This window comes from Musca autumnalis, unplaced genomic scaffold, assembly GCF_047663935.1.
Source record: "Musca autumnalis isolate F117 unplaced genomic scaffold, ASM4766393v1 scaffold_1, whole genome shotgun sequence".
NCBI classification, from domain to species: domain Eukaryota; kingdom Metazoa; phylum Arthropoda; class Insecta; order Diptera; family Muscidae; genus Musca; species Musca autumnalis.
In genome coordinates this window covers 125888088-125915485 of record NW_027411644.1, presented here as the reverse complement: position 1 = coordinate 125915485, position 27398 = coordinate 125888088, and the positions used below count along the sequence as shown (strand labels likewise).

The window sequence follows — 27398 nt, the reverse complement described above, 5'->3', positions numbered from 1 at the left end:
CCAGCCGAGCATGCTATCCATTGCACCACCGTTCCATATAATAACAGATGGACTAATGGCCTTTATATGTTCAACGCTGTACAAAATAAATAAATGTAAACAATCGCTTTTTTGATCTAAAGTAAGGTACACAAGGGATTCCACACAAGGTTTAAAATAAGTTAGAATGAGCAAATGAGCTTGGTTTAATGAAATTGTTTTTGTAAAATGACAAAAGTCGCTTTTTAACGCTTTTTCAGGCACTTTTAAGAGACGCATTTGCTGAGAGAAGATATATTTAACTTTCTTCGTTTATAAAGAAGAAAACAATGGGTCTAACTTTCGAAGTACCGAAAATAGGGAAGAGCCGTTCTATGGAGCCTATCTGAAGGCGTGGACCTATACAGACAAAATTCTGCGCGAAAGTTGTATGCCCTCAACGAAGACCAAGTACCAAATTTCAAATTAAAAATCGGGAGGTACAGTTCTGTGGGGGCTATATGAAGATGTCAACCTATCCAGACAAATTTATGGGAGAAGTGAAGACTAAATACCATATTTCAGCCATTTCGGTGGAATATTTCATTAAACCGGAAATCGGAAGGTACCGTTCATAGGGGCTATATGAGGGCGTGGACCTATATAGACAAAATTCTGGGGAAAATGTTATAACCCCAGACTAAATACCAAATTTCAGCCATTTCGGTGAAATAAGGAAGCTAACAACTTCAAAATACCGAATGTCGGGAGGTACCGTTCTATGGGGGCTATATGAGGGCGTGGACCTATATAGACAAATTTATGGGAGAAAATGTTATCCTATAATGAAGACTAAGTACCAAATTTCAGCCATTTCTGAGGGGGCCACAAGCTGTAAAATACCGAAAATCGCGAGAAACCTTTCTATGGGGGCTATATGAAGGCGTGAATCTACATATACAGACATATTTATGGGAGAATGTTTTAATACCCCAAATAAAGACTAAATACCAAATTTCAGCCATTTCGGTGAAATATTGAGGCCACAACCTCCAAAATACAGAAAATCGGGGGGTACTGTTCTATAGGGGCTATATGAAGACGTGGACCTACACAGACAAAATTCTGGGGGAAAGTTTTATACTACCAACGAAGAATAAGTGCCAAATTTCAGCTATTTCGGTGAGATAATGAAGCTAAAACCTTCAAAATACCGAAAATTCTGTGGTACCGCTCTATGGGGGCTATATGAAGGCGTGGGGGAAAGTTTTATACCACCAACGAAGACTAAATACCAAATTTCAGCCATTTCGGTGGAATATTGAGGCCACAAACTTCAAAATACCGGAAATCGGGAGGTACCGTTCTATGGGGGCTATATAAAGGAGTGGACCTATACATACAAAAATCTGGGGGAATGTTTTGTAGCCCCAACGAAGACTAAATACCAAATTTCAGCCAATTCGGTGGGATAATGAAGCTATAAACTTGAAAATACCGAAAATCGTGAGGTACCGTTCTATGGGGGCTATATCAAAACGTGGACCGATATAGCCCATTTGCAATACCAAACATCCTAGGAGTAATAGAAACTTCTATACCAAATCACAAAGCTCTATCTTAAAAATTGCGAGCTTTATCTTGATTTCAACAGACAGACGGACGGACAGGCGGACAGATCGACTTAGAAATTTACCCTGATCAAGAATATACATACTTTATAGGGTCTCCGATGAATATTTCGATGTGTTACAAACGGAATGACAAATTTAATTATACCCTCCATAGTATGGTGGAGGGTATAATTACACATAAGAGGTACCGTGGGTTCAATGGGGGACATATCACCGGATTACACCAAAACACTCGTTGATTAAATGTTTGCAGGCTCCAATAGCATGACAAGCTGTTCAAAAGCCAAAATAACGCTTTGTTTTGTTATAGAAATAAACAATTTCTTACGTTTGGCAAAAGTAGACTTTATTTTGATGCGTCAATTTTTGGGTTATTTTGGAAATCTTAATTTATACCTTAATGGAACTTAGGAAGAGCCTAATATTTTCTGCATTTTAAATCACCACTAAAAACTTGAAAAAGTTACATTCACGTCTTATATGTATAATATCCTTTTACCGGTGTAATAATGCAATTAAAAATGTTTGAGTGGTGTAAAGTTTATTTTGTATTGTATTCTGTATGCATGACACATTGCGAGAGATTGTCGTACAGAATAGGTCTGTTCGATAACTTCGCAAGTAAAAAGTACTTGCAAGTCAATTAAATGTCACTCATTGCACTCTCCGAAAAATTTTGTACCAAAAGAGGTTTCAGACAAGGAGACAGACTTTCGTGTGACCTATACAACATTTTGCTGGAAAAGGTAATACGAAATGCAAATGTCAAAAGAAATGGCACAATTTACACCAATAGCCACATGTTACATGCTTATGCTGATGACATAGACATCATGGGACGATCAGTAAAAGAAGTAACTGATACCTTTAGGAATGTCGAAGCAGAATCTGCGAAAGTGGGTCTAGCGGTAAACGGCGAAAAGACCAAATTGATGGTGTCGACGCGCAAAGCGTCCATAGAGCTCGGACCAACTCTGAAACTTGGTACCTACAATTTTGAGGTAGTTACAATTTTGAGTTGTCGGCACTGCCATAAACACAACAAACAACATCAGTTGTGAAATAAGAAGAAGAATTGTATTGGCCAACAGATGCTACTATGGTTTAAGTAAGCAATTTAAATACAAAGCCACATCTCGTCAAACAAAAATAACACTATACAAAACGCTGATACTACCCGTGCTAATGTATGGCTCCGAAGCATGGGTACTTGCGCAAGCAGATAAGGCAGTGTTTGGAGTGTTTGAGAGGAAAATTCTTCGAAAGATCTACGGGCCGATTTGCGTTGACGGTGAATATGTCACCAGTGTCACGACCGTGGCCAAAAATGGTGAAAACTAAATACTTCGTTGAACAAATTTATTGATGGGGAGTGATAGAAAACATATTAATTAAGAAGAATCTGAATTTTGGTACTGATACGTGAAGTAGTTTTTGCTATATGAGGATTTAAATCCGACAAATTAGGTAATACGTATTTTTGTGTGTGTGTTTTTTTCTAAAATAAATAATATTATGCGTTAATATTTAAAATTTAAAAGTAACGGTGGCTGCAAAAATGGTTCCTAAGTTGTCTTGGGATGTAATAAAGTTGGCCACACTTTTGTTTGCATGTAAATATTAATCATATGGTGTTTACATTTACCCAAACATGTATTACTAAGTTTATTAATTTTCTGAAGCAAATTTTAAATTGAGTGGAGTGGGAAAAAATAGTATAAAAAGGTATATCGATATTTTTTGCTGTATGAGTAGTACAAAGTGAGCACTTCAAATATATAAAGATCCCCGCTGTAGAGGTCTGCAGACGAATGTGTCATTTCTCTTTTTCAGCGACCACCTCACTGAGAGGATACCCCCTTTTTTTACAAATCGTTTTGTGGAGTTGGCTATAGCGCGAAAACGAATGAACCGATCATCATATAATTTTGTGGGCTTATTAAGTACCTAATAATCGAGAGAATTTTAAAAATATCAGTTTTTAAAAAAATTGTGAACAGCGAAATTAAAATTCGATCTTTTACAAAAAATTGACAGTTTTTTGACCACTAATCTTTCAAAAAAATGTTTAAAGGAAATTTCTCATATATAAAGACAAGAGTTTGATATATTCAATATGCTCACAAACAATATGAAGACTAAACACCAAATTTCAGTCATATCGGGTGGATATTGAGGTCACAACACTCAAAATACCGAAAATGAGGAGGCACGGTTCTATGGGGGCTATAGGAAGACGAGGACCTATACCGACATATTTCTGGTGGAAGGTTATAAGACTTAATACCAATTTTCAGCCATTTCGGTGTGATAATCAGGCTAAAACCTCCAAAATACCGAAAATCGGGAGGTACCGTCCTATGGGGGCTATATGAAGGCATGGACCTATACGAACAGATTTCAAGGTGAAGGTATAATGCCCCTACGAGGACTAAATACCAAATTTCAGCAATTTCGGTGTAATAATGAGGCTAAAATCTTCAAAATACCGATAATCGGGAGGTACCGTTGTTTGGGGGCTATATCAAAACGTGGACCTAAGCCCACAATTCTATGTTGGAATGTTTGATAACTCTGCCGAAGACTAACCACAAAATTTGAATACTTTCGGTTGGTCATTGTGTCTAAAACATTCAAAATACCGAACATCGGGATGTACGGTTCTATGGGGGCTATATCAAAACGTGGACCGACCAACCCAATTCGTTGTCCTGAAGATTGTAAGTCAATAATAGGCACGTGTACCAAAATTGATGCACCTACGACAAATCCTTCTATTTTTGGCCACAGTTAATATGAACTCGCGACATTGTGCGGCACACTTTGGCGGCTAAATAAAACATGGTTAAAATCATACATATTGACAGAGATGCACTCGCTGTATCCGAAAAGTGCATGCGCCTCAGCTGATTTTAAAGAATTCACGAATTACACGCTTTTTAACTTTTGTGTTTTTTCTTTGGTTGTGATTTCAATATTGCTCTGTACTTATTAATTCTATTGCTTATCACACTAAACAAACATACTTTCACGATGATAAACTATTATCCTTGAAGAAGTTTTAGCAAGATACTTCAGGTTTTGTATGGAAATTTAGCGAAATAGTAGAATAACTCCTAAAAATGTTTCTCCAATTTTTCGTATTAAACCAAAAAATATATTTTTGAAATAATATTCCAATAATAAGTTTTTGTTTTTTCTTGTTGCTGCAATATGGAAGTTATAAACCCAATCTATAAAATTTTGGTCACAAATTTTTCTGGACATCGTCTAGAAGATTTTTATGGACTCTGAGTTAGAAAAAATAAAATTTACTCAATGATTCCTTCATAATTTTTTTGGTTTTCCGCGAAAATAAAAATAAATATTTAGGCGTCGGATAGATATTAAATGCTGGTACCGATTTATATACACATTTTGGTATTACAACACAAAGGGAATTTTTAAATATTTTTTCTTTATAAAGGAATAAAATCCCCCATAACTTTTGGGCGCAGCATCCAATTTTGTGAACGCCAACAGATTTGAAACCTCGATTTTTTTTACCAAAAATCGTGAATCTGCTAGCAAAAAAATGTTTAATTGTTTTTGATGAAATTGTAAAGGAAATTTGAAATTTACCATATATATAAAGCTAAGGTTTACCGTTACAAGTAATGTCCAAAAAGTCCCAATCGATTCCCTTACGATTTTTATCCTAATATCTACCATTTTGGAGTACTAGTCAAAAGTTCACATTATAAGTACATGATATGCACACAAAGTATAACACGTACAGTGGCTGTCACTGAAAATGATGCAACCTGAAATAAAAAATGTAAACGTTTGTAGACTAAAAAGTTGTCTTTAAGATGACATACAAAAATATTCCGTTTACGGTACCGCTATACTAAAATTTTACCGGAAAACAAAAAATTGTCATTTTTAAATTGAGCATTGAAAAGTATGCACCATAATAATTAATTAATAATTTCCAATTTTTTCGCTTTTAACGCCATTTTAATAATCAGAATGATGGAATAATTGGTTCCCTATCGTTTTCAGTGATTTTGTCATTGATTCAGATAGAAAAAAATGACGTAATTTTGGCATGATCGTATTAGTGTCCCATTAAAGGCAATTTGGCTAGAAATTTCTAATTTTTGAAGATTTTTTTCCAACAAATGACTATGAAAAATAATTAATGGTTATTTCTACAGTACGTACAAACTATTTAAAGATATATGGAAAGTCCTCTATAAACCAGGCTTGCCCCATATTAGACTAGCCTTTAACGGCATTGCCCTGATAGAGGAAAATCGGGACATAAAACAAAAGTTTTTGCACTTTTCTTTTAGAAACATTGTTAACAATGTCTTGACCATGTTTGCTTTTATAAAAATAAAAATGTCAACGCCCATTGTTGCCATAAAAGCCAAACAATAATACTTCTGACGAAGCGTTTTGATACGGACAGTTTATTTACTTAAACTCAGGTGTGTGTGTTGGCTTCTTCCACAAGTAAAATATTGATTTTACGCCAGATATGCTGATTTTCATCCGAACTATGAATTTTATACCATACAATGCCCCGAAAATACGACATAACTTGAAAAACCCGCACTAAACAAAAGAGTGATTCTATGAAACTCGTCGAAGGGAGTAGTATCGTTTGGCTTGAATGGCAACTATAGACGTTGACATTTTGGTTTTTACAAATGCAAATATGATGACGACATTATTAACAATGTTTCTGAAAACTATTTTCAAAGATTTTTTCCTCTATCAGGTCAATGCCGTTAAAGGCTAGTCTAATATGGGGAAAACCTGGTGATACAGGACTTTCCAAATATCATTAAATTGTTTGTACGTAATCTAGACATAACCCTTAAAGTTTCTTCACATTCATTTTTGGAAAATAACTTCAAAAACTAGAAATTTTAAGCCAAATTGCCTACATTAATTACAATCATGCCAAAATTACGTCAGAAACATCATTTTTTCTATATTAATCAATAGCAGAACTACTGGAAACGATAGGGAACCAATTATTCTACCATTTTGATTATTAAAATAGCAAAAAAAGGAAAATTTTGGAGATTATTAATCGATTATTGGGTGCATCATTTTTAATGCTCAATTTAAAAATGCCCATTTTTTGATTTCCGGTAAAATTTTAGTATAACGGACAACTTTTCAGCCTACTGTTGTTAAAAAATCTGAACTCATTTCCAAGTTATCAACGTTTACATTTTTTATTTCAGGTTGCATCATTTTCAGTGACAGCCACTGTAATCCCAATTCGGAAAACTCGTGTTTAGTAACATTCTCAATTTCTGTTTCAAAAGTTTTTCAAAGGTATTTATTTTTACGCTGCCTAAGGGAATGTATAATTGTTTTCGTTCCGCATGCAAAACCAGTTTATATCCGGTTCTGGAGAACCGATCGTTTGAAAGCGTATGGGAATACCTATCACATAGTGTAATTATTTTAACCGTTTCGCTTGTTAATGTACAGTGCTGCGTAATACAAAAGCAACAAATCAAGTACCATGAAGTGATTTAATTTTTCGTAATTAATTTTAAATTTTGTAAGAATTATAAATAATTTTGGAATAAATTGTGTTTTTCCGGCATACTAAGAGAAAATATAAGCATTCGGATTAATTTTTCCAAGAGGAAAATATTAGTTTTACCATGTTCGTAAAAAAATTGGGTCATACCTTCGGAATTGCAACTTTTTTCTAAATAAAAAAATGTAAGTTATCAAATATTTGTGCGAAAAATAGTTAAATATTAGTTATTCAACATTTTGCACATTAATAACAACTCTGAACATCTTAAATAATGTAAAGAAGGTCTTCCGGAACTTTTTAAAATAATACAAACAAGGACCTACAAAAAGTGGTTGGAGATTTTATGTCGGATGCAAAAACAACAACAAAAACAATTTCAAAAATTACTGACCGGGAAAGAAACCACTGTCGTAACCAAAAATATACAACAATTTTAGTTTCGTGTAGAAAAATACATATGAATACTTATTTAATGTGATAAACTGTACTCTTAGACTCAATTCTTAACGAAATGTTGACAGGCAAACATAGATAAGTTAAAAGCAAAAGTTTTTACAAATTTATTATTATTTTATTCATTTAACTCCAACTGGAGCATAGGGCGCTAACAATAGCCATTTTCCATCTCACTCTGTTTGGAGCTATATATCCAAGTTAATCCCAGGTCAATCCGATGGATCTCATTTCGGCATCTGTGGAACGTCTCCAGGTTTTCTTGTTTTGCTATGTTATTGTCATCACGGCGTAGAACATATCCAATCCATTGTCATTTACGTTTTAGGATCCCACATCCATCTGATTCTCCTGGCGTAAGAGCTCTGCGTTCGTTATTACACGCGGCCAAAAAATACGTTGAATCCGGCGAAGACAGCGATTAATAAAGACTTGTAATCGTTTTGTAACGCCGTTAGTGACCTTCCACATCGTACATCCATACAGCAACAAAGATTTGACATTGGATTCGAATATACGGAGCTTTGTTCGTAAGCTTTAGCTGTTGTTTTGCCAAGTCGGTGCCAGCATTCCAAATGCTGCTTTAGCTTTACTAATCTTTGCTTCTACATCTACTTCCGGGTCCACCAAGCTTCCCAAATAGTTATAACATATGTTGAATTATTTTCCCAAGTCACCATTTTACCTTGTTGTTGTATATGGCGATGGCTACTTTCCCGGTCAATAATTTTTGAAATTGTTTTCGTTGGCCCTATTTGAGTATTACACAAAGATGTAAATAAACAAGATGGAAAAAGTCAGTTGCGCAAAATTATCGATAGATGGAGTTAACTGTTGTTACGATATCATAGCAACATTCTGTAAGTAGAGAGTGTACGAAAACTGTTATTACGATATCACAACAACATTCTGTTAAACGAAAATGTTTTCAATAATATTTGAAATAACAAATTTCATTGGTTGATGCATGTTTGAAATAACAACTTTCACATGTTCATACATGTATGAAATAACAACATTGGAATATTGACAACAAACAAATTTAAGGCCTGTATACATAAGCTGACTCGCCTGGTTGCCTTGCTTTCCTGCTTCATTTCTGACATAATAAAAATAAAAGAATAAAGAAGGCCGAGCAAATTTCGGACTGGGTTGCCCTTTTCTTTTTTTATTTTTTTATCAGAAGGAAGCAAGGTAAGCAGGCAAGGCAGCTTATGTATCCAGGCCTTTAAACTCACATGTGAGGGCATACTAGCATTCTTTTTTGTTTTTTATTAAATAAAAAAAAACAAATTAAAGCAAAGAAACAAATTTTAGCCACGAAACACGACGTTTATGATTCTATGGGGACAAATGGGAAATAAAAGTGATTAACATTGCTGTTCCAGTAAATTATTTAGACATCTATAACCGCAATTCGGAACTATTATCATACGTTTTGGGAAAATGCATTTGTTGTGTATGAACATGTTTATATTATAGCCTTTTGCAGGACTAACCTTCTTAATGAGGATTTATTTGACATATTCGCAAAGGAATTGACATTTGAAACCCAGTGGGTTTGTTAAATCCGGTTATATATTAACGTACTATATGTCTTTATACTACACTGTTATTTGCATCCAAAATAAAAGCCCTAACCACTTTTTGAAGGTCCTTGTTTGTATCATTTTAAAAAGTTCCGGAGTTTTTTGTTAAATAGAGTACTGATGGCTTCCGAGTTTGAATATGTTGAATAACTGAATAACTAATATATAACTAATTACAAATAGTTGTTAACTACCATTTTTATATTTAGAAAAAAGTTGAAATTTTGAAAATCAACAAATAATGGCAACCCTGTTGGAAAGGTTAATGCGAATGCTTTTATGTTTCTCTTCCTACGCCCAAAAACAAAATTTATTCCAAAATAATTTACAGCCTGTTTCTGTATGTCGAAAGAAACACGTCCAAACTCTTGTGTGTTTTTCAAATTTGTTTTTTGTTTTGAAACAAAAGCAAAGGTAAAATTATTTCGAAAACTAAAGTTCGGGCGTGTTTCATTCGCACACATTATTCTTTTGACATACAGAAACTGAATGTTAAAATTTTAATAAATTTTTTTGTAACTGCACGCTTATTTGTTGTTTTATGATATTATTGCAATTGGAAATAAAGAAATCTTGTTGTTTAAATCATTGACAAGGAATCTTCTCTCATATCAATTAGGGTATCCCTACTCACATCCAACAAAAGGAGGCTTACACCTTAGCTTTGTTCCTTTACATTAAAGTTTCTTAAAGTTTTACCAGTTTTTCCATTTTGAACTCCAAAAATTTAAGAGAGTAAAGTATAATTAGCATAGACTATGTGGTAAAATTTTTAAGTCGATCTGAACAATATTGCATTAGATATGAGCTTTGGAGGGGGAAAATCTATTGTGTTTTGTAGAGACCAAGAACGCGTTTTTCTCGAACATTTTGAAATCTGTGCCAACTCTAGCTCGAAACTAATGTACCAATTTTGTGAGGTTATCAAGGACATCAAAATCTAGATCGTCATCGATCGATTTTAGTTTTAAAAAATTGTTTGTCTGTTTTATGACCCGAAAACGTCAGTTTTTTAACGAAAAAATTGAAATTTTAAACTTTTTGGTCCACAATTTCAGTAAAATCTTATATTTTCTTAAAAATCGAACGATGACGGACTTTGGAGGGGAACAATTTATTGTATTTTGTAGAGACCAAGAACGTGTTTTTCTCGAAAATTTTGAAATCTGTGCTAACTCTAGCTCGAAAACTAATCAACCGATTTTCATACAATTTTGTCGCGTTATCAAGGACATCAAAATCTAGACCGTAATAGATCGATTTTATTTTTAAACATTTGTTTGTCCGTTTTATGGCCAGAAAACGTCAGTTTTTTAATGAAACAAATTTAAATTTTGAGTGGTTTGGTCCAAAATTTCTGTCAATTATTAATATTAAAAAAATCGATAGATGAATGACTAGGTCTTTAAGAAAAAAGGGTTTCGTTGGCGGCCATTTGCCACAAAACCATATAAAATTTTTCAACAAAAAAAGCAGACACTAGATTAACATATGCTCTTTCAGATTAAAAAAAATCTACCAAAAAAATTTCATGAAAAATTACCTTTTGGACTTTACAAGTGGTAAAGTGCAGGTAGAATAGAATACAAAAAAGTACAATTCAAAATTCACTGAGAGCAAAGAAATTGAATAATAAAGATTAGGACCTTTAAATTGCAAATAAACAGTGGCAAATATACAGACATACAATGGCAAGCATGCATGTTCTCAACTTTTCGTTTATGGAGTAAATCGATATGTGCACTGGACGACTCCTATATCAAAATGAAAGTCTTGATTTGATGACTGGAGAAAAGGACAAGAGTTCATTCTTATGCGAATATCTCAGCTTCTGTTAAGAGTAAGTAAGCATGATAATGAAAGTGGAAAACTTCACCTTTACAAGAATGCAACGAAGATATCGTAATAGTAGCTAACCCAATCCATGTGTTAATTTTTGGGAATTCAATTGTAATGACGAATATCACAGCCTTGGCTGGTGGTCTTCCAAAAGCAAAGCCTGGCTATGAAATGGGGCTGATGGGAGTCCCAGAGAGGAATAAGGTTTTTGATGGATATTTGGGGATGGTCAGATAATATTCAGGGGTCGGAATGGCCAAAACACTTGTGGTGAAAAATTAAACGTTTTGTTCTTATACAATTACCTCCGCTTCTAGTAGGGGTATTCTAAAAACAAGACTTATTGATAGAAGAAGAAAATCTCACCTTTACAATGATAAAAATTTGGTGGGCGTAGGTATTCAAACTCAGATAGGAAGAAGCCCGTTGATTTTGGTGATGGTCGGGTAATATTCAGGAGTCAGAATACCCAAAAAAACGTACATATGTGGAGGAAAGTTCAACGTTATATTCTTATGCTTCTAATAGGAGTATTACAAAAGCAATGGAAGAAGAAAATATCACATTACAATGATGCAAAATAGCACGGCGTATATCCCACTATTCCATTTTTTTAATTTGATTTGTTCTGACGAATTTTCCAGCTTTGGTTGGGTGCATTTCATCATAGGTGACCTATATTAATGAAGACATTCTGAACCTTAAATTGATCTCAATTGCGTTACCAAAAGTGGTAAAATAGCAGAAATATGAAAAAATATGTCCAGATATTCCAATTTGTTAAATTTTATTTCCAATGCGGATGTCTCAGCTTCTGTTGGACATATTCCAAGGGGAGAGTTTGATAGTTAAACTAGATCATCTGAGATCATAAAATCCAGGATGGGTGAAAACTTGTATCTCCCTAAAAGTAAAGTTATAAGTGAAAAGCCTATGCACATGGGTAGTGGTTTAGGATATCACATAGTCTGCCTCATCCCGACTATAGCCTTTACTCACTTATTTTATATTATTTACTTTGTATACAGAATTTTCAAAGCGTATGGTATACTTTTGCACAACATTTGATTACATATCGGTACGCCCGTACTATATCCACTATAACCACTATTACATCTATAACCACTATTAGATCTAAAGACTGTTTGTCAACAAACGCCCTTTGGGGTAACCTTTTCCATGTTTTGTTTGGCACTCCCTTTTTTGGAGCGCATCTGTATTTGAGCCATTCAGTGCGCACAATGATTAAGTCCCCAAAACAAACAAGTAAGAAAAGCGTTAAGTTCGGCCGGGCCGAACTTTTTATACCCTCCACCACAAATTTCAGCCATTTCGGTGGATTAATGTGGCCACAACCTTCAAAATACCGAAATTCGGAAGGTACCGTTCTATGGGGGCTATATGATGGCGTGGACCAATACATACAAATTTCTGGGAGAAAGTTTTATACGCCTAAAGAAGACTAAATACCAAATTTCAGCCATCTCGGTGTGATAATGAGGCTAACACGTTCAAAATATGGAAAATCGGGAGATATTGTATTATGGGGGCTATGTCAACACGTGGACCTATATAAACATTTTATGGTAGAAATGTTTCTTAGCCTCTGAAAACACAAAATACAAAGTTACAACTATTCTTTGCTCAAATGGGTCTAATACATTCAAAATATATTAAAATGACGCGTACTTTATAAGGGGCCTTATGTGGGGGGTATACCAAAACGTGGACCCATATAACCCAACTTTGGTAGAAATGTTTTCTGGCCTCTGAAAACACAAAATACCAAATTACAACCAATTGTGTGGTCAAATGGGTCTAATACATTCAAAATATATTAAAATGACGCGTACTTTATATGGGGCCTTATATGGGGGCTATACCAAAACGTGGACCTATATAACCCAACTTTGGTAGGAATATTTTTTGGCCTCTGGAGACACAAAGTACCAAATTACAACCAATTCGGTGGTAAAATGGGCCAAATATCTTAAAAATTCCTTAAAACGACGACGCGTCACGCGTCATTTTGTATGGGGGCTATACGAAAGCGTGGACCTACATAGCCCGCTGTCAATACCAAAAGTCCTACGTAGATATAACATATTTTCCCAAAATTTCATCAACCTACGTCAATCCGTTCGGACGCTAGAGTGATTTCCACAGACGGACAGACGGACGGACATGGCTATATCGATGTAGAATTGCACGCTGATCAAGAATATATATACTTTGTGGGGTCTACAATGATTATTTCGAGTAGTTACAAACGTAGTGACAAACTTAATATACCCCCATCCTATGGTGGAGGGTATAAAAATTAGAAACACGATGATGAAATGCATATTGTTTTTAAAAATTCTTGTGATAATATGAATTCAAATTTATGATGTAGAATGCATAAATGCAGTTATAGCTTCCATCTAACGTTATATGAAATTAATAAGAATGAATAAACAAAAAGTAGTGTTACAGTTTTTATGTGACTGGTGTAGTTAATCGATTTGGCAATTGAAAAAGTAATAAAATTAGTCTTTAAATTTTTAAATTTTTTTATAGAAGAAGTTAGTTATTATTCATTTTTATTTTTATTACATAAAAATGAATGTTGGCAGTAGAGTTATAATATAATTGTTGTAATAATTTCATAGCAGCTTTATGTTAGCGACATTATTCTTTCGGATGATTCAACAAAATCTTAAATAATGTCTTCTTCATCAGCTGTATTCAAGGATTCGTCATTTCAATTTGTTGACAAGTTTACTATAACAGGAGGAATGAATTTTAGCAGGTCCATCATGCCTCTCCATTTTTGCTTTGTCACAGTTCTACCTTTAAGATACATATAATAGAGGCTGATCTACATTTTTCAAACTTTGAGGTATACCCGCTAAATATGTTATTATATAAATGGTTGGAAATTCTGTATTTTCATTATAGTCACATTTTTATTGTATGAGATAGGGTTTGGACCTTTCTAACTGGAAGCCCTGTGACGGTTGCTTTTCTGTTTTCGTTCCGGTTTACGTTTGCATTGTGCTCATTTTTATTTGTTAGCCAGTGCTATTTGTTAAGAATATTATTGAGAATGAGAAAGCATCTTCGGCTGTTTAAAAACAAATAAGCGTCGACGAACCAAATGCCTTACTCTGCATTGAAGTATGGAGCTGTAGTATGGAAATGGCTTCTGAAATAAATTACTTATTATATTCAAAAGACCTCGTTAGTTTACAATACAAAAATATTGCCCCAGCGCCTTAAACGAGGGGTACTAAAAACCTTCTGGCCTAGGCAACACGCAGTGTCGCCAGGCGCCATTTGATATTTTTTTGGAAAGGTTGACAGTTTTTAGACTAAACGTGCTCAGGACAGTTTGACATACGACCATGTGTTGGGTTGTTTTGAGCGGCTTGATTGAGACCCCTCCAAAACATTCCAGCAAAATTTGAAGGAAGGGGTTCCATGCGATGACGCGATTTCGTGGCATCTTTTGCATTGGTTTCAACGAAGTCGTGAAAGATCCGATCTTTTCATCAGCATTTGAACCCATTGTGTTTTTATTTATACACATTTTTCTAAATATATAAGATTAATTATTTACAATAGGCTTGATGTTGCCGGAGACTCGAAATCACAACCAACGTTGTTAAAACTCTCGTCGTAATGATAATGTCATTACAAAGGTTTGGTGAAAATGACATGTCAAAGCATTGGTGTAAATGACATGCTTTGGATCCAAAAATGAATAGCATCTTTTGGGGTCCACGCTCATATAAAATTCATTGATAAAGATGCTAAAAAAATGATATGCCAGATCACTTTCCCCACATGAACGAATGGCATCTTTGGCACCGAACATTTCGCTTGGGTGGTTTTTGAAGGCTTTTACAGCATCTTCTGGCGACGAAAATCGTTGATCACGCCTTTTTCTTAATGTGCTGCAATCAAATGAAGCCACTGGATCCCCAGCCAGGGCTGTAGAGCGGATGATCCATCAATTCCACGTTTCGTTCGGTCAAACAGGCGCTGGTTTGAAACGATGTGTGAGAACCCGCATTGTCATGATGCAGAACGATTCGTCTTCTCTTGTTCCTTTTCGAATTTCTCAAGACACTTCAGGCAAACAAAGTGTAGTGTAATGCTCAGAATTAACCGTCCTACATTTCTAAAACCGTATAGTCGATTCCTGTTATGCTTCGGGCTCCTAAGCATAGATCCGAGATTCGTCGTCTGTAACGTTCTTATAAATGTCGGTTGAAGCATCGCGATTGTTTTTGTTCAGAATTTCTTTGCACAAATCCACAAGAGCCTTTTTTCAGCGATTGACCTCTTTTGCTGGATCTAGCGAGAAAAATCCATTTTTTCGGCCAGGTGTTCATGTAATATCAAATGTTAGTTGGTGGAAGAAATGCCCAAGGACGCCTTTATCACATGATATATAACATGGCGATCTAGCATTATCCGTTGACGCACGGCTTATTTTTTTTCTGGCACAACGGCCTATTTTGGGTGCCCCTTACTACTTTCGTTTTTTTTTGCGAGTGTCGGCCACGATTGAATTCATTAAACCAGTTTTTCATAGTAATATACGATGCACTTTTACCGTGATAATCCACGTCAAAAGTTGTGAAAAATTATAGGAAGAATATGTTCACATGTGTGGCATCTCCGTTCCCGCAGTTAGCAAATAAGATGAGTGATGGTAACTCTGACAAGAGGCAACAAAAAAGAAAACAGAAGTTAGTTGCTCGCGAAATCTTCAACATCACAGTTGTGGCAAATCGACCTAATTGAAATTGTGTTCCGTTTACTAAATTAATATTTAATAAGTGGTTTAAAATAGTTGTGGAGAGAAGTGACTGTCTTTTATTTCAATAACACCAGATAAACCATACAAGTAAATTCCATTTTTTCGAAGTGATTTTTTCAAGCCACTGTAAACAACATAAAACATGGTCGTATGTTAAACTGTCCTGATTACGCTTAGGCTAAAAACTGTCAAAGTTTCAAAAGAATGTTTTATATGCCACTCATATGCTTTGTAGGGGCTAAATAATTTAGATTTGTTTTACAAGAACGTGTATCATTTCAAACTGAAAAGTAAATATACAAATAATTCAAAAAGAAAAAATTTCAGTGCCAGACTTACATTAGAAGCATTTCGATATTGCTTGACAGATGTGATTTTATATTTCTTTTAAATGAGGAAATAGATGGTATATTCTGAATTTGATGGAGAACATGATTAAATCCCAGGCAACCATTGTGCTGTCTTTTATTTCAATAAAACTAGATAAACCATAGTGGTGACACCTTCTACGAAGAAACAAAATAAAAATTTGCAACAAGAAGATCGCGATAGTTCGTGGAAATCCATAACACCGGCATACGCACACATAAACACGTACATACATTCAAGTACACAAACGTGTATGACCGCTTTTGCTCGACTACAGTTTCAACGGTCATTTTGATTCACAGAATTTTTTAACAAAAACACTTTGAAAACTTATGGTTGATTCAACTATAAAGAGGCTGACTTCAATAGTAGTGAAGACGAAGCCGAATTATTCGAAAGCTGCAACATCGTAACGGACAACAATATGGCAGAAGACTTGCAACGGCAAATCCAATCGCTCCAGGAACAACTGGCTGCCTTGAGTAGCGCCACTCGGCATGAAGACACACGACCTAATCTGCAAAAGGTACACATTCCTAAATTCAACGAAACAAACCCGCATTTATGGTTTGCGCATGTGGATCGTTCATTTGCCCTGTGTAACATAACAGCGAATAACGGCAAGTTCGATCTGGTGAGTGTCCGTCTTGAAGACGAAGTATTGTTGGCAGTTGAAGACCTTATCACAAATCCACCGGATTCAAGCAAATATTTAGCAATAAAAGAAAAAATAATTTCCAAATTTGCTGAGTCTCCCGAGTCAAAACTACGACGTTTGATACAAGGTTGTGAAACAAACGGCATGAAACCAACGTCAATTTTGGCACACATGAAACAACTTGCTCCTGGTAAAGGCAGCGAGGCAATCGTCAGAACACTGTTTCTTGGGCAAGTGCCAGAATACAAGAGACCTTTTCTAACCGCCTGGGAAGAGACCTTTTCTAACCGCCTGGGAAGAAGAAGACCTGAAAAAATTGGCAAAAATAGCTGACAAAATGTTTGAAGCAAACAACAACAATTGTGTTAATTCTCTTTCAACACCACAACAACCAGCTGTTGATGCAATTAACCAAAGAAAGTCTTTCGGCGATATTTGCCAAACAATAAGGGAACTTTCAGATAATGTCGACAAAATCCAACAACAAACTGGTAAGCATACACGACATCGTTCCAAATCAAGAAATCTTTCACCAAATGGTCAATATTCAACCCAGCGAAATTTGAGCTATTTTCATCTCCAATTTGGTTATAAAGCAAGAAAATGTAAACCTGATTGTACACGATTTCAGCCGGAAAACTAACTGGGCTGTCGTCAGTCAAATCGGTTAGCGACAGCAAAAATAACAACAACGCATGTGAAAAACGTCTGCATCTTTACGACAAATCAACAAATTCACTTTTTCTCATTGATTCTGGATCAGCGGTATAAGTCGTACCCCCATCTATAATCAAAGAAAAACTCAAGCCGTCCAAGCCGTCCAAGCTGTCCACTTTTGGCTGCAAATCAAAGTGAAATCAAAACATTTGGTCGAGTACCTTGGACTTCGACGAGAATTCAAGTGGTGCCGATTTTTTAGTCAACTTTGATTTACTTATTAATCTCAAAGAAAAACGTCTTATCGACAACAAAACCAAATTATCCAACCGTGGTGTTATTTTGCAAACAAAATAATTTGGAATTTCAACACTGAATTCTGCATCTCCTTTCGCAGATCTACTAAAGGAATTTGAAGACATTACCAAAACATCAACGACAGATGAATAATTGTCGTACATCACATCGAAACAACAGGATATCCAGTTCCTGATAGTCCACGACGTCTTTCGGGTGATAAATTTAAAGCAGCTATTTGTCGTCCATCAAAGAGTGCTTGGGCTAGGCCTATTCATATGGTCGCTAAGAAAACAGGTGTCTGGCGTGTCTGCGGTGACTATCGTAAACTCAACTCACAAACAATTCCAGACCGCTACCCTATTCCCCATATACACGACTTTGAAGAAAATCTTCACGGTAAGTCAATTTTTACAACTCTTGACCTTACAAAAGCCTATTATGAATTTCAATTCAATTCGATTCATTTTCCAAAATTCGTTACAAAATATCTTATAAATAGACTCTTATTCTACTTTGTATCTAACGTATTTTCATACTTATCTAGATTTATATCAATTTATTTGTTGTTTTGAACTATGTGGTAAAAAAGACATTTGTTTTTTGAATCTTGTGAAAATACAAGTTGTACAATTACTTATAACTACGACGATGACAGAAATAAAATAAAAATAAAATATTTGCAATGACTTTTATAAAGTCTTCTGTTACTGATTAGTTTGATATACTAAATCCTCGGTGTTATACGATTTATACCTTCTATGATAGAATACTAGTTGTCCTGAGGAGCTATATAAACCTCCGGTGTTATTAAGGTGTAGTAAACTCATAGCTGGAAGATATTTATTCGCGTCTTTTAGGCTATGAAAGTCCTCAATAGATATCGCTAAATTTTGCACCATTTGGTTAGAATGGGTGCCACATTTCTGTAAGCAATCGATGGCTCTTCTTACTGTGAACCTGTCAAATGTATCTAGTTTGTATTGTTTGCTAAGTTCATAAATTTTCTTAGTTGAGGGGTTTTTGTAATAACCCTCTTCGGTTAGCCGTCTACGAAGCCCAAGGCAATGAGACAAAATCTTTCTTTCAAATACTCTTATCCTCTCCATTTGGTGGGAGGAGATAAATGCCCTGGGAAGGCATAGCTCATTGATGGCCTAACTAATTGTTTATACATTAACAATTTTACCTTTCGATTTAGTCCCTGTTTTTTTCCTAGCAACCATTGGTAGCTTTGATAAGCTATCCTACCCTTTTTAATGACTAAATCCACATGCCTAATGTAGCTCATGTCTTGTTCAAAAATAACTCCTAAATATTTTAATGTTTCTGTATTTGCTAATGTCTACCTCCTACTGATACATTCGGTATGTAGCTACTAGCATTTTTGTACAAATTACAGCCCTTTCCTTTAAATATTATAGCTTTACTCTTTTCGACATTTATAGAAAGGTTCCATTTTTCAAAGTAATCCCTGAGAATTGTAAGGTATCGATTTATTTTATTGTTAGCTGCTGTTCGAGCTCTAGGGTGAGTAGCTGCTATCAATATATCGTCAGCATATATTAAAAGCAACATATCATTTTCTGGTTGTGGGATATCAGCCAGGTACATGTTATAGAGTACTGGACCCAAGACAGATCCCTGGGGAACTCCAGCTCTTACAGTCTGATACTCAGATTTTCCGTCATCAAAACATACATAGAATTTCCTATCTTGAAGGTAGCTATGTATGAGTTTTGTAATGGATGTATTGAATCTATACATATTTTGCATTTTATTGGTTATGCCTTCTCTAGATACCGTGTCAAACGCTTTATTAAAATCTAAGCTAACGGCTATAGTCGCGCTTCGCTTGTTAAGCCCAGCAATAATTTTATCGTTAAGGGCTAAAAGTGCGTGAGTTGTTGAATGGTGTTTTTAAAGCCAAATTGGCAATCTTTTAAAATATTGTTGTCTTCAATGTGTTCATTAAGACGACTCAATATTATTATTTCAAATAACTTACCCATGGAGGATAATAAAGATATTGGTCTGTAGATCGAAGCCTTAGTAGGATCTTTTCCCAGCTTCAATAAGGGAATAACCATAGAAGTATTCCATTTACTAGGATAGTAACCAGTGTTTATACAATGATTAAACAAAATGGATAAAAATAACCAAACTCTGCTGTCAAGTTTTCGTAAAATAAAGTTTGGGATTTTATCATCTCCAGTCGATTTCTTGTTGTTGATACATTTTAATAAACTACCTATTTCATTTGGAGTTGTAAGACGTATGGGAATTGTATTATTGGAATTCAGATTAGTGCCATCAGCTAAATAGTCTATTCCGAATTGGGTCATATGGTTTCTTGGAATATTTATATTTGATGTAATTATACTGCTTGTTGCAGAGATTTGGATGTTAGAAAAGGTTTTTGCCATTAACTCAGCCTTTTCATTATTTGAAGTTATGCGATTACCTTCATCTTCTAAAAATCCTATTTTATTCCTGGACATTTTCCCACTCAGACATTTAATTTGTCTAAACATGTCCCTGCTTGGTTTTATTTTTTCTTGTTTTTCAACTTGTTGTTGTTCAAATAGTTTTATTTTTTGTTCAATTAATTTAGTCATGTTTCTAATAACTGCCTTGAGTGTTATTGCTTCTTGTGGATCAACAATTCTGAAAAGTCTTCTCCTAGCTGACTTTTTTTGGGCAATTAGGTGTAAAATATCCTGAGGAAGCCTCGATAAGGTATTCCTGGTAGGTACAAATTTCTTTATAGCTGTGCCCTTTGCTATTCATTGCTTCTGTTAGCCCTTCTATTGCTGTATCTATTTCTACACTTCCAACATTCCTGTCATTCAGCAGCACAATATTTTGCAGTTGGTTAGCTCAGGTATTATTTAGCAAGCTTTTATTTAGACTTTTATAATCAAAGATTTCAATGGGATGTAGAGAGACCTCTAATACTGCAGATAATTGTAACATTATAGCTCTATGATCGGACTCGAAGTCCAGTGTTGTTGGTCTATCCAGGGACCATAGCCCTGGTGTTGACATGAATATGTCAATGTAGGATTGAGTAGTGGCACAGATTCTTGTCAGTCCACTTGTTGGTCTAATGCTTAGATTAGGGTTATTTATTTTAGCACTCTACCACTTCTATTTATTTGGTTTCCACCTCATTCTATATGCTTAGCATTAAGGTCTCCTCCAATTACAGCTTCGTTGTCTGCAATTAATCCACTTACTGCATCCAAATCTGAAGTATTTATTGTATCAATTGGTCTTTGATATAACGACATGACAATAATATTTCTACCATCTACACCTTTCAGCCTGACAATGGTACCTTCGATCTTAATAAATTAACAGAAATTCTTTCACTTCTTTACGTGTTCTTTAGACAAATAGCTGTTCCACCTCTAGAACCATTGCATCTATCCTGTCTGTAAATATTGTAGCCTTTTATGTCTAATTTATGTTTTACAGAAAGGCCATGTTCTGCCAGCATAAGAATGTCTGGCGTATGTATATGTACAAAAGTTTGTAAATAGTGCCGTTTACTTCTCGACACTATACCATTTAAATTGATAAATATTACTTTTAGATTAACCATTATTAGTTTAATTTAAGGCTTGTAAATAGCTGGTGGAGGGAACGTGTCCTCTCAGCGTCAGATTTTAATTGTTTGTAGGTTTCCACATGTGCTCCTATTGTTTGCATACAGGTAAAGAAGTCTTTACCCAGTAGCCTTTTGCACTCGGATTCGAGCATTTGCATGTAGTCTTCCGATCTATTTCTTGGTGGGGATGTATTGTGGCTATTTATTGTAGCAAACTTAGCTGTTGCATTCGAATATTTATTGGAACTGCCAATAATGTGCGGGGTTACTGATTTATTAACTGAGGCATTTTTATTTCCCCATGCCTCTTTTGGTTTTTCTACTATCCTTACTCTAATTGGACATTCCTTGGAGCTGGCTACGTGACCATATGCATCACAATTGACGCAGTAAACAGGTAGGCCAATTGTTCTTATTATTTCCCCAGTGTTTGGGTCTTCCCTTATCTGCTCTTCATTATTGAGCTCTTTACGAGGAATGAGACATTGCTGTGGTTCGTGACCACCAGGGCATTTAACGCACCTATATGGCATTTTACAATTAGAAGATATGTGCCCAAATCTCTGGCATTTGCGACACTGTATCAATCTATTTCTTCGATATTTTTCAATCTTCACCTTCGAATTTATAAGGGTTTGAAGTTTTTTAAATGTTGCTATATCTGAGGCACTTTCTAAGTAAAAAAGCCATCGATTGCGTCCAATATTTACGATATCTTTTACCCTCAAATATAATTGTTTCTCTTTTATAAACGCTTCAATATCTTCCTTTTCATATGATTCAGACAGATCTCTTACTATTAGTGTTCTGGGTTTTAGCTCCTTGGAAGTGTATGTTTATTATCATTTAGAAATTGTTTTACTAATTCAAAATCGCTATTAATTTTTAATTTAAATTCTGTCATTTGACCCCGCAAAATTTTAATTTCAAATGAGTCAGGTTTTAGAATTTTTTTAAGATTAAATGTTAAATCTCTTATATTAATATTATGAATTTTAATTGATGGTGGACTGGCCTTACCTGTGTTACTAGTGTTTATTTCACCATTGGCAGATTTTCCCTGTTGAATGAAAGTTGCATTCTGCTTGTTTTTTTCTCCATCAGTTAAATTAGTTTGTTGAGTAGCTGTTGACTTCTTCTTGGATGACTTATTGGTTACCTTAGTCCATGAAAGAGCCTATTATCAAATAACCAAGGCTGATGAAGACATCGCGAAAACAGAAGTATGTACTTACTAGAATTTTTGTACATGCCTTTCGGTTTAAGGAACGAAAAACAAACTTTCCAACGTTTCATGGACAACGTGTTCCGAGGACTTGACTTCGTATTTTGTTACATCGACGACATTATCATTATGTCCGAATCTCCACAACAACATCGAGAACATCTTCGTGTAGTCTTCGAAATTTTACGAAGCTTCGGACTCACCATCAACCCCAACAAATGTCATTTTGGTGTACCTGAGCTAAGATTTCTTGGCTACATAATCAACGCAAATAGTTGTTCTCCACCCACAGATCGTATTGATGTCATAAAAAATTACAAGAAGCCTGAAACTATCTGTGAGCTTCGTCGCTTTATTGGTGTCATAAACTACTACAGGCGCTGCATACCACATGCAGCACATCAACAAGCACCCCTTAACGAACTCGTTGGGAATTCAAAGAAAAATGATCAACGCAAAGTTCCATGGACAACTGAATCAGAAAACGCTTTTGAGATCTGCAAACGAAGCCTTGGTGAAGCTACTATGTTAGCACATCCAGCTCCAGACCTAGAACTAGCATTAGTAACGGATGCATCAGACAGTGCCATCGGTGCCGTCTTGGAACAAAACTTCAACGGTACTTGGAGACCTCTAGGATTTTACTCATGTAATTTATCAAAATCTGAAAAGTCATACAGCACATATGATCGAGAATTGCTCGCTATTTACAAAGCTGTGAAATATTTTCGACACATGCTGGAAGCACGACATTTCGTCATCAAAACCGATCATAAACCGGCCTAAAAAAGCATCTCCCCGACAACTCAGAAATTTAGATTTCATACCACAATTTACAACTGATATAATTTATCTTTCTGGACCCGAAAACACTGTCGCTGATGCATTTTCACGACTCAACGAAATCTCAATGCCGTCAACCGTTTCAACCGAAGACATACAGAAAGCACAACAATCTGACGATGAGTTGAAAACTATCATCAATGGCAACAATTCTCTGAAATTGCAAATAGTTCATTATGGTAACACATAAATTTATTGCGACATCTCAACGGGATACGTCCGTCCATACATTCCGGACGCACTGCGCAAACAAATTTTTAATTCCGTGCACGGACTTTCACGCCCCAGCGGTCGTTCAACACTACAGCAAGTACGAACAAAATACATCTGGGCTGGAATTAAAAAAGACATCATCAATCTTTGTCGTAATTTTTTACATTGCCAAAATGCAAGGATTACCAGACATAACCGTTTAACTCCGAACAAAATCGACGTTCCAGACAGTCGTTTTGATCACGTACACTTAGACATTGTTGTAAAGTCACCAGTACAAGACTACAGATACTGTCTAACAATAATAGATCGTTTTTCCAGATGGCCTGAAGCTGTTCCGCTCAAAAACATGTCCGCTCAAACAGTTGCTACTGCATTTTGGTCAACTTGGGTTTCAAGATTTGGTTGCCCAAAAACAATTACAACAGATCAAGGCAATCAATTTGAATCAGCGCTTTTCAGATCGTTAGCAGCTTTCACAGGAGATAACGAGCACGTACAACAGCGTGCCACCCTCAATCCAACGGCATGGTTGAGAGGTGGCATCGAACTTTCAAAGCAGCGTTAATGTGTCATCCAACAGTATCCTGGGTTGACATATTACCGACAGTACTACTTGGACTCCGAACTGCATTTAAAGAAGACCTCCGAGCTTCACCATCAGATTTTCTCTACGGTGGACAGTTGAGACTTCCAAACGAATTTTATGAAGACAACAATCAACATGCTGATTCTATAGAATTTCTTCAAAACCTTCAAGAATTTTTCCGAATGCTACGTCCAACTCCAACTGCACATCACACGAAGAGTAAAATGTTCAAACTCAAAGACATGGATACCTGTTCACACGTATTCCTACGAACAGACGCTGTACGAGAACCATTAGAACCTCCTTACACTGGACCTTATGAAGTTATCAACAGAATAACTGATCGATTATTCACAATTCGAATCAAGGACAAAAACATTAACGTTACAGTCGATCGTCTCAAACCAGTTTTCGACTTCAACGATTCGAATTCCAACATCACTATAAGTCATAAACAGACTACAACGCCAACTCAACTTGAAAATTAAATTTCCACTAAAACTCAGCATAAAACGCAATCTCCTTCTGAAGATTCAGCCGCACCTACTCCATCAACGAGGAAGATTTCTTTCCAGAATGATCGTGACTGTGTCACTGAAGGGGGAGTGGTTGTGGCATCTCCGTCCCAGCAGTTAACAAATAAGATGAGTGATGGTAACTCTGACAAGAGGCAACAAAAAAGAAAACAGAAGTTAGTTGCTCGCGAAATCTTCAACACCACAGTTGTGGCAAATCGACCTAATTAAAATTGTATTCCTTTTTACTAAATTAATATTTAGTAAATGGTTTAAAATAGTTGTGAAGAGAAGTGACTGTCTTTTATTTTAATAACACTAGATAAACCATACAAGTAAATTCCATTTTTTCAAAGTGATTTTTTCAAGTCACTGTTAACAACATAAAACATGGTCGTATGTTAAACTGTCCTGAGTATGCTTAGGCTAAAAACTGTCAAACTTTAAAAAAAAATGTCAAATGACCCCAGGCGACCCTGCGTGTCGTCTAGGCCATAATGTTTTTAGTGCCTCTCGTATGCTTTTTACAAGAACGTGTATCATTTCAAACTGAAAAATCGATATACAAATAATTCAAAAAGAAAAAAATTCAGTGCCAGACGTACATTAGAAGCATTTCGATATTGCTTGACAGATGTGATTTTATATTTCTTTTAAATGAGGAAATGGATGGTATATTCTTAATTTGATGGAGAACATGATTAAATCCCAGGCAACCATTGTGCTCAATCCGCTGTTTCGTTAGTTCTAACCGACATCTCTTTACTTTTAAATTGGAACTATTTCTGGTATTAATCATTGTTTGGTTAACCCCAAAATTGATGGATCGAGGACCAATATTATTATCAACTTTATACATATACGTTAGTAGCTGTAATTTGTAAATGCCATATAATGACAATGTAAAACAATCTTTAGCGCTTTAATTTGTGACTGTTGTAGTGATTTCAAATGGGTACATTTTTGTGAGCATATATTAATGCCATATAATTAAGACGACTTGGGTGCCACCGTGGTGCAATGTTATGCACACCGCCTTGCACACATAAGGTCGTGGGTTCGATTACCCGGTCAGTCAACATCAAAACACTTTTCAACGGTGGCAAAATACCCCTCAGTAACGTTGGCGACCTTTCCTGAGTATTTCAGCCATGTAAAACTTCTCTACAAAAGTGTTGTCTTAGACACACCGTTCGGACTCGGCGATAAACTGTAGGTCCCATATCATTGAGCTAATATGAATCGGGGTGCACTCATTGATATGAAAGAAGTCTCCCTTGTCCCTTATGGGATGTTTGTGGAACAAATATTTATATAATTAAGATGACTTAGGATCAATGAGTTATGCGATATAAACTTAGTTCCCTTATTAAATTTGTGTGTAAATTTAACGACGCTTATATTTATTATTCAGGAAAATTACTAATAATATAAAAATTTATGACTATATTTAGGGCTTTGACACTTAAATTTTAGATGGAGTGGAGTTAATCAATGTGTGCACTGGGCGGCTCATTTATGAGCAAGGTTTCAATCTCGCAAATGTTAATGACATTTACTGTTTCAGATGATCATGCTAAAGGTCTATCCACATTCACCATAATGGCCGGCCTTGGAGGATTCATGGGATATTCAATGGGAGGCATAAACTGGGATGAAACAGCTATCGGCCGTCGATTAGGAGGACATGTTAAAGCAGTTTTCACCATCATCACCTTTATCTTCATAACGTGTGTATCCTTAACCATTACCAGCTTTAAAGAAATTCCTCTATGGGCTTTGGTTCCAGCAAAAACGTCAAACTCAATGAAAAACGAAAACGATCGTCTTGGAGATGGATCTGTTAGTTATGGGGCTTTGGACGACACCCAAACTGCTGTAAATGAGCAAAATCCAATAATGGTGAGATTTACATTAATTAATATTCTATATCATGGCAAAATTATAAAAGGTTTATAAAATTATTAAATTTTTTAGTAGGATATAATTTCAATTATTCAAATTTCAAAATTTTCATTTCGGTTTAACGGTAAAAGTGGCAAAAGAGAGAATAGTCAAAAATGTGTTCAACATACACATTTTCCTAAAAAGTATAGGAACGGAAAAATCAACAAAACACTAGAACAAATGTCAAAGTCAATCAGAAGCCGGCAAACATGTTGAATATTTTTTATTAAAGAAATGGTAAACATAGTCATAACAGTGGTAAGTAGTTATTTAGTTGCATATACGGCTTCGAGAGTTTTTAACCCTTCGTTGGACACTACGATTATGACTTTTAGGCATTTTCCTCAAAAACGATTTCCTGAACTTGATATATGGAATAATGTTATATGTATATGATACTAGCCGACCGCATTTCTGGCCCTTGAAACAGTTTTATGTTACCTTTTCTTAAGTCAATTGTATTTTTCTTGCATCGATAATTAGTCGGGTCCTACAAGTGATTATAGATACAAAATCTTCAGAAATGTTAGTACCCCCAAAGAACTTATTACTTATGCATGAATTTATTTCATCTGCTGGAATAGTGTAACTTAAAGTGTTTGTCTGAAATCTAAACGTGAATTGTTTCTTAAATT

General features: G+C 35.4%; 1 protein-coding gene across 1 annotated transcript in view; it reads left to right on the top strand.

Annotated features, from left to right (window-relative positions):
• Nucleotides 1-27398, top strand: part of lovit (loss of visual transmission) — a 206105-nt gene that overhangs the window by 99648 nt on the left and 79059 nt on the right. The window contains exon 4 of the mRNA XM_073992423.1: nt 26384-26718. Within this exon, the coding sequence (XP_073848524.1) occupies nt 26384-26718 (335 nt within the window). The remainder of the gene's footprint in view (nt 1-26383; nt 26719-27398) is intronic.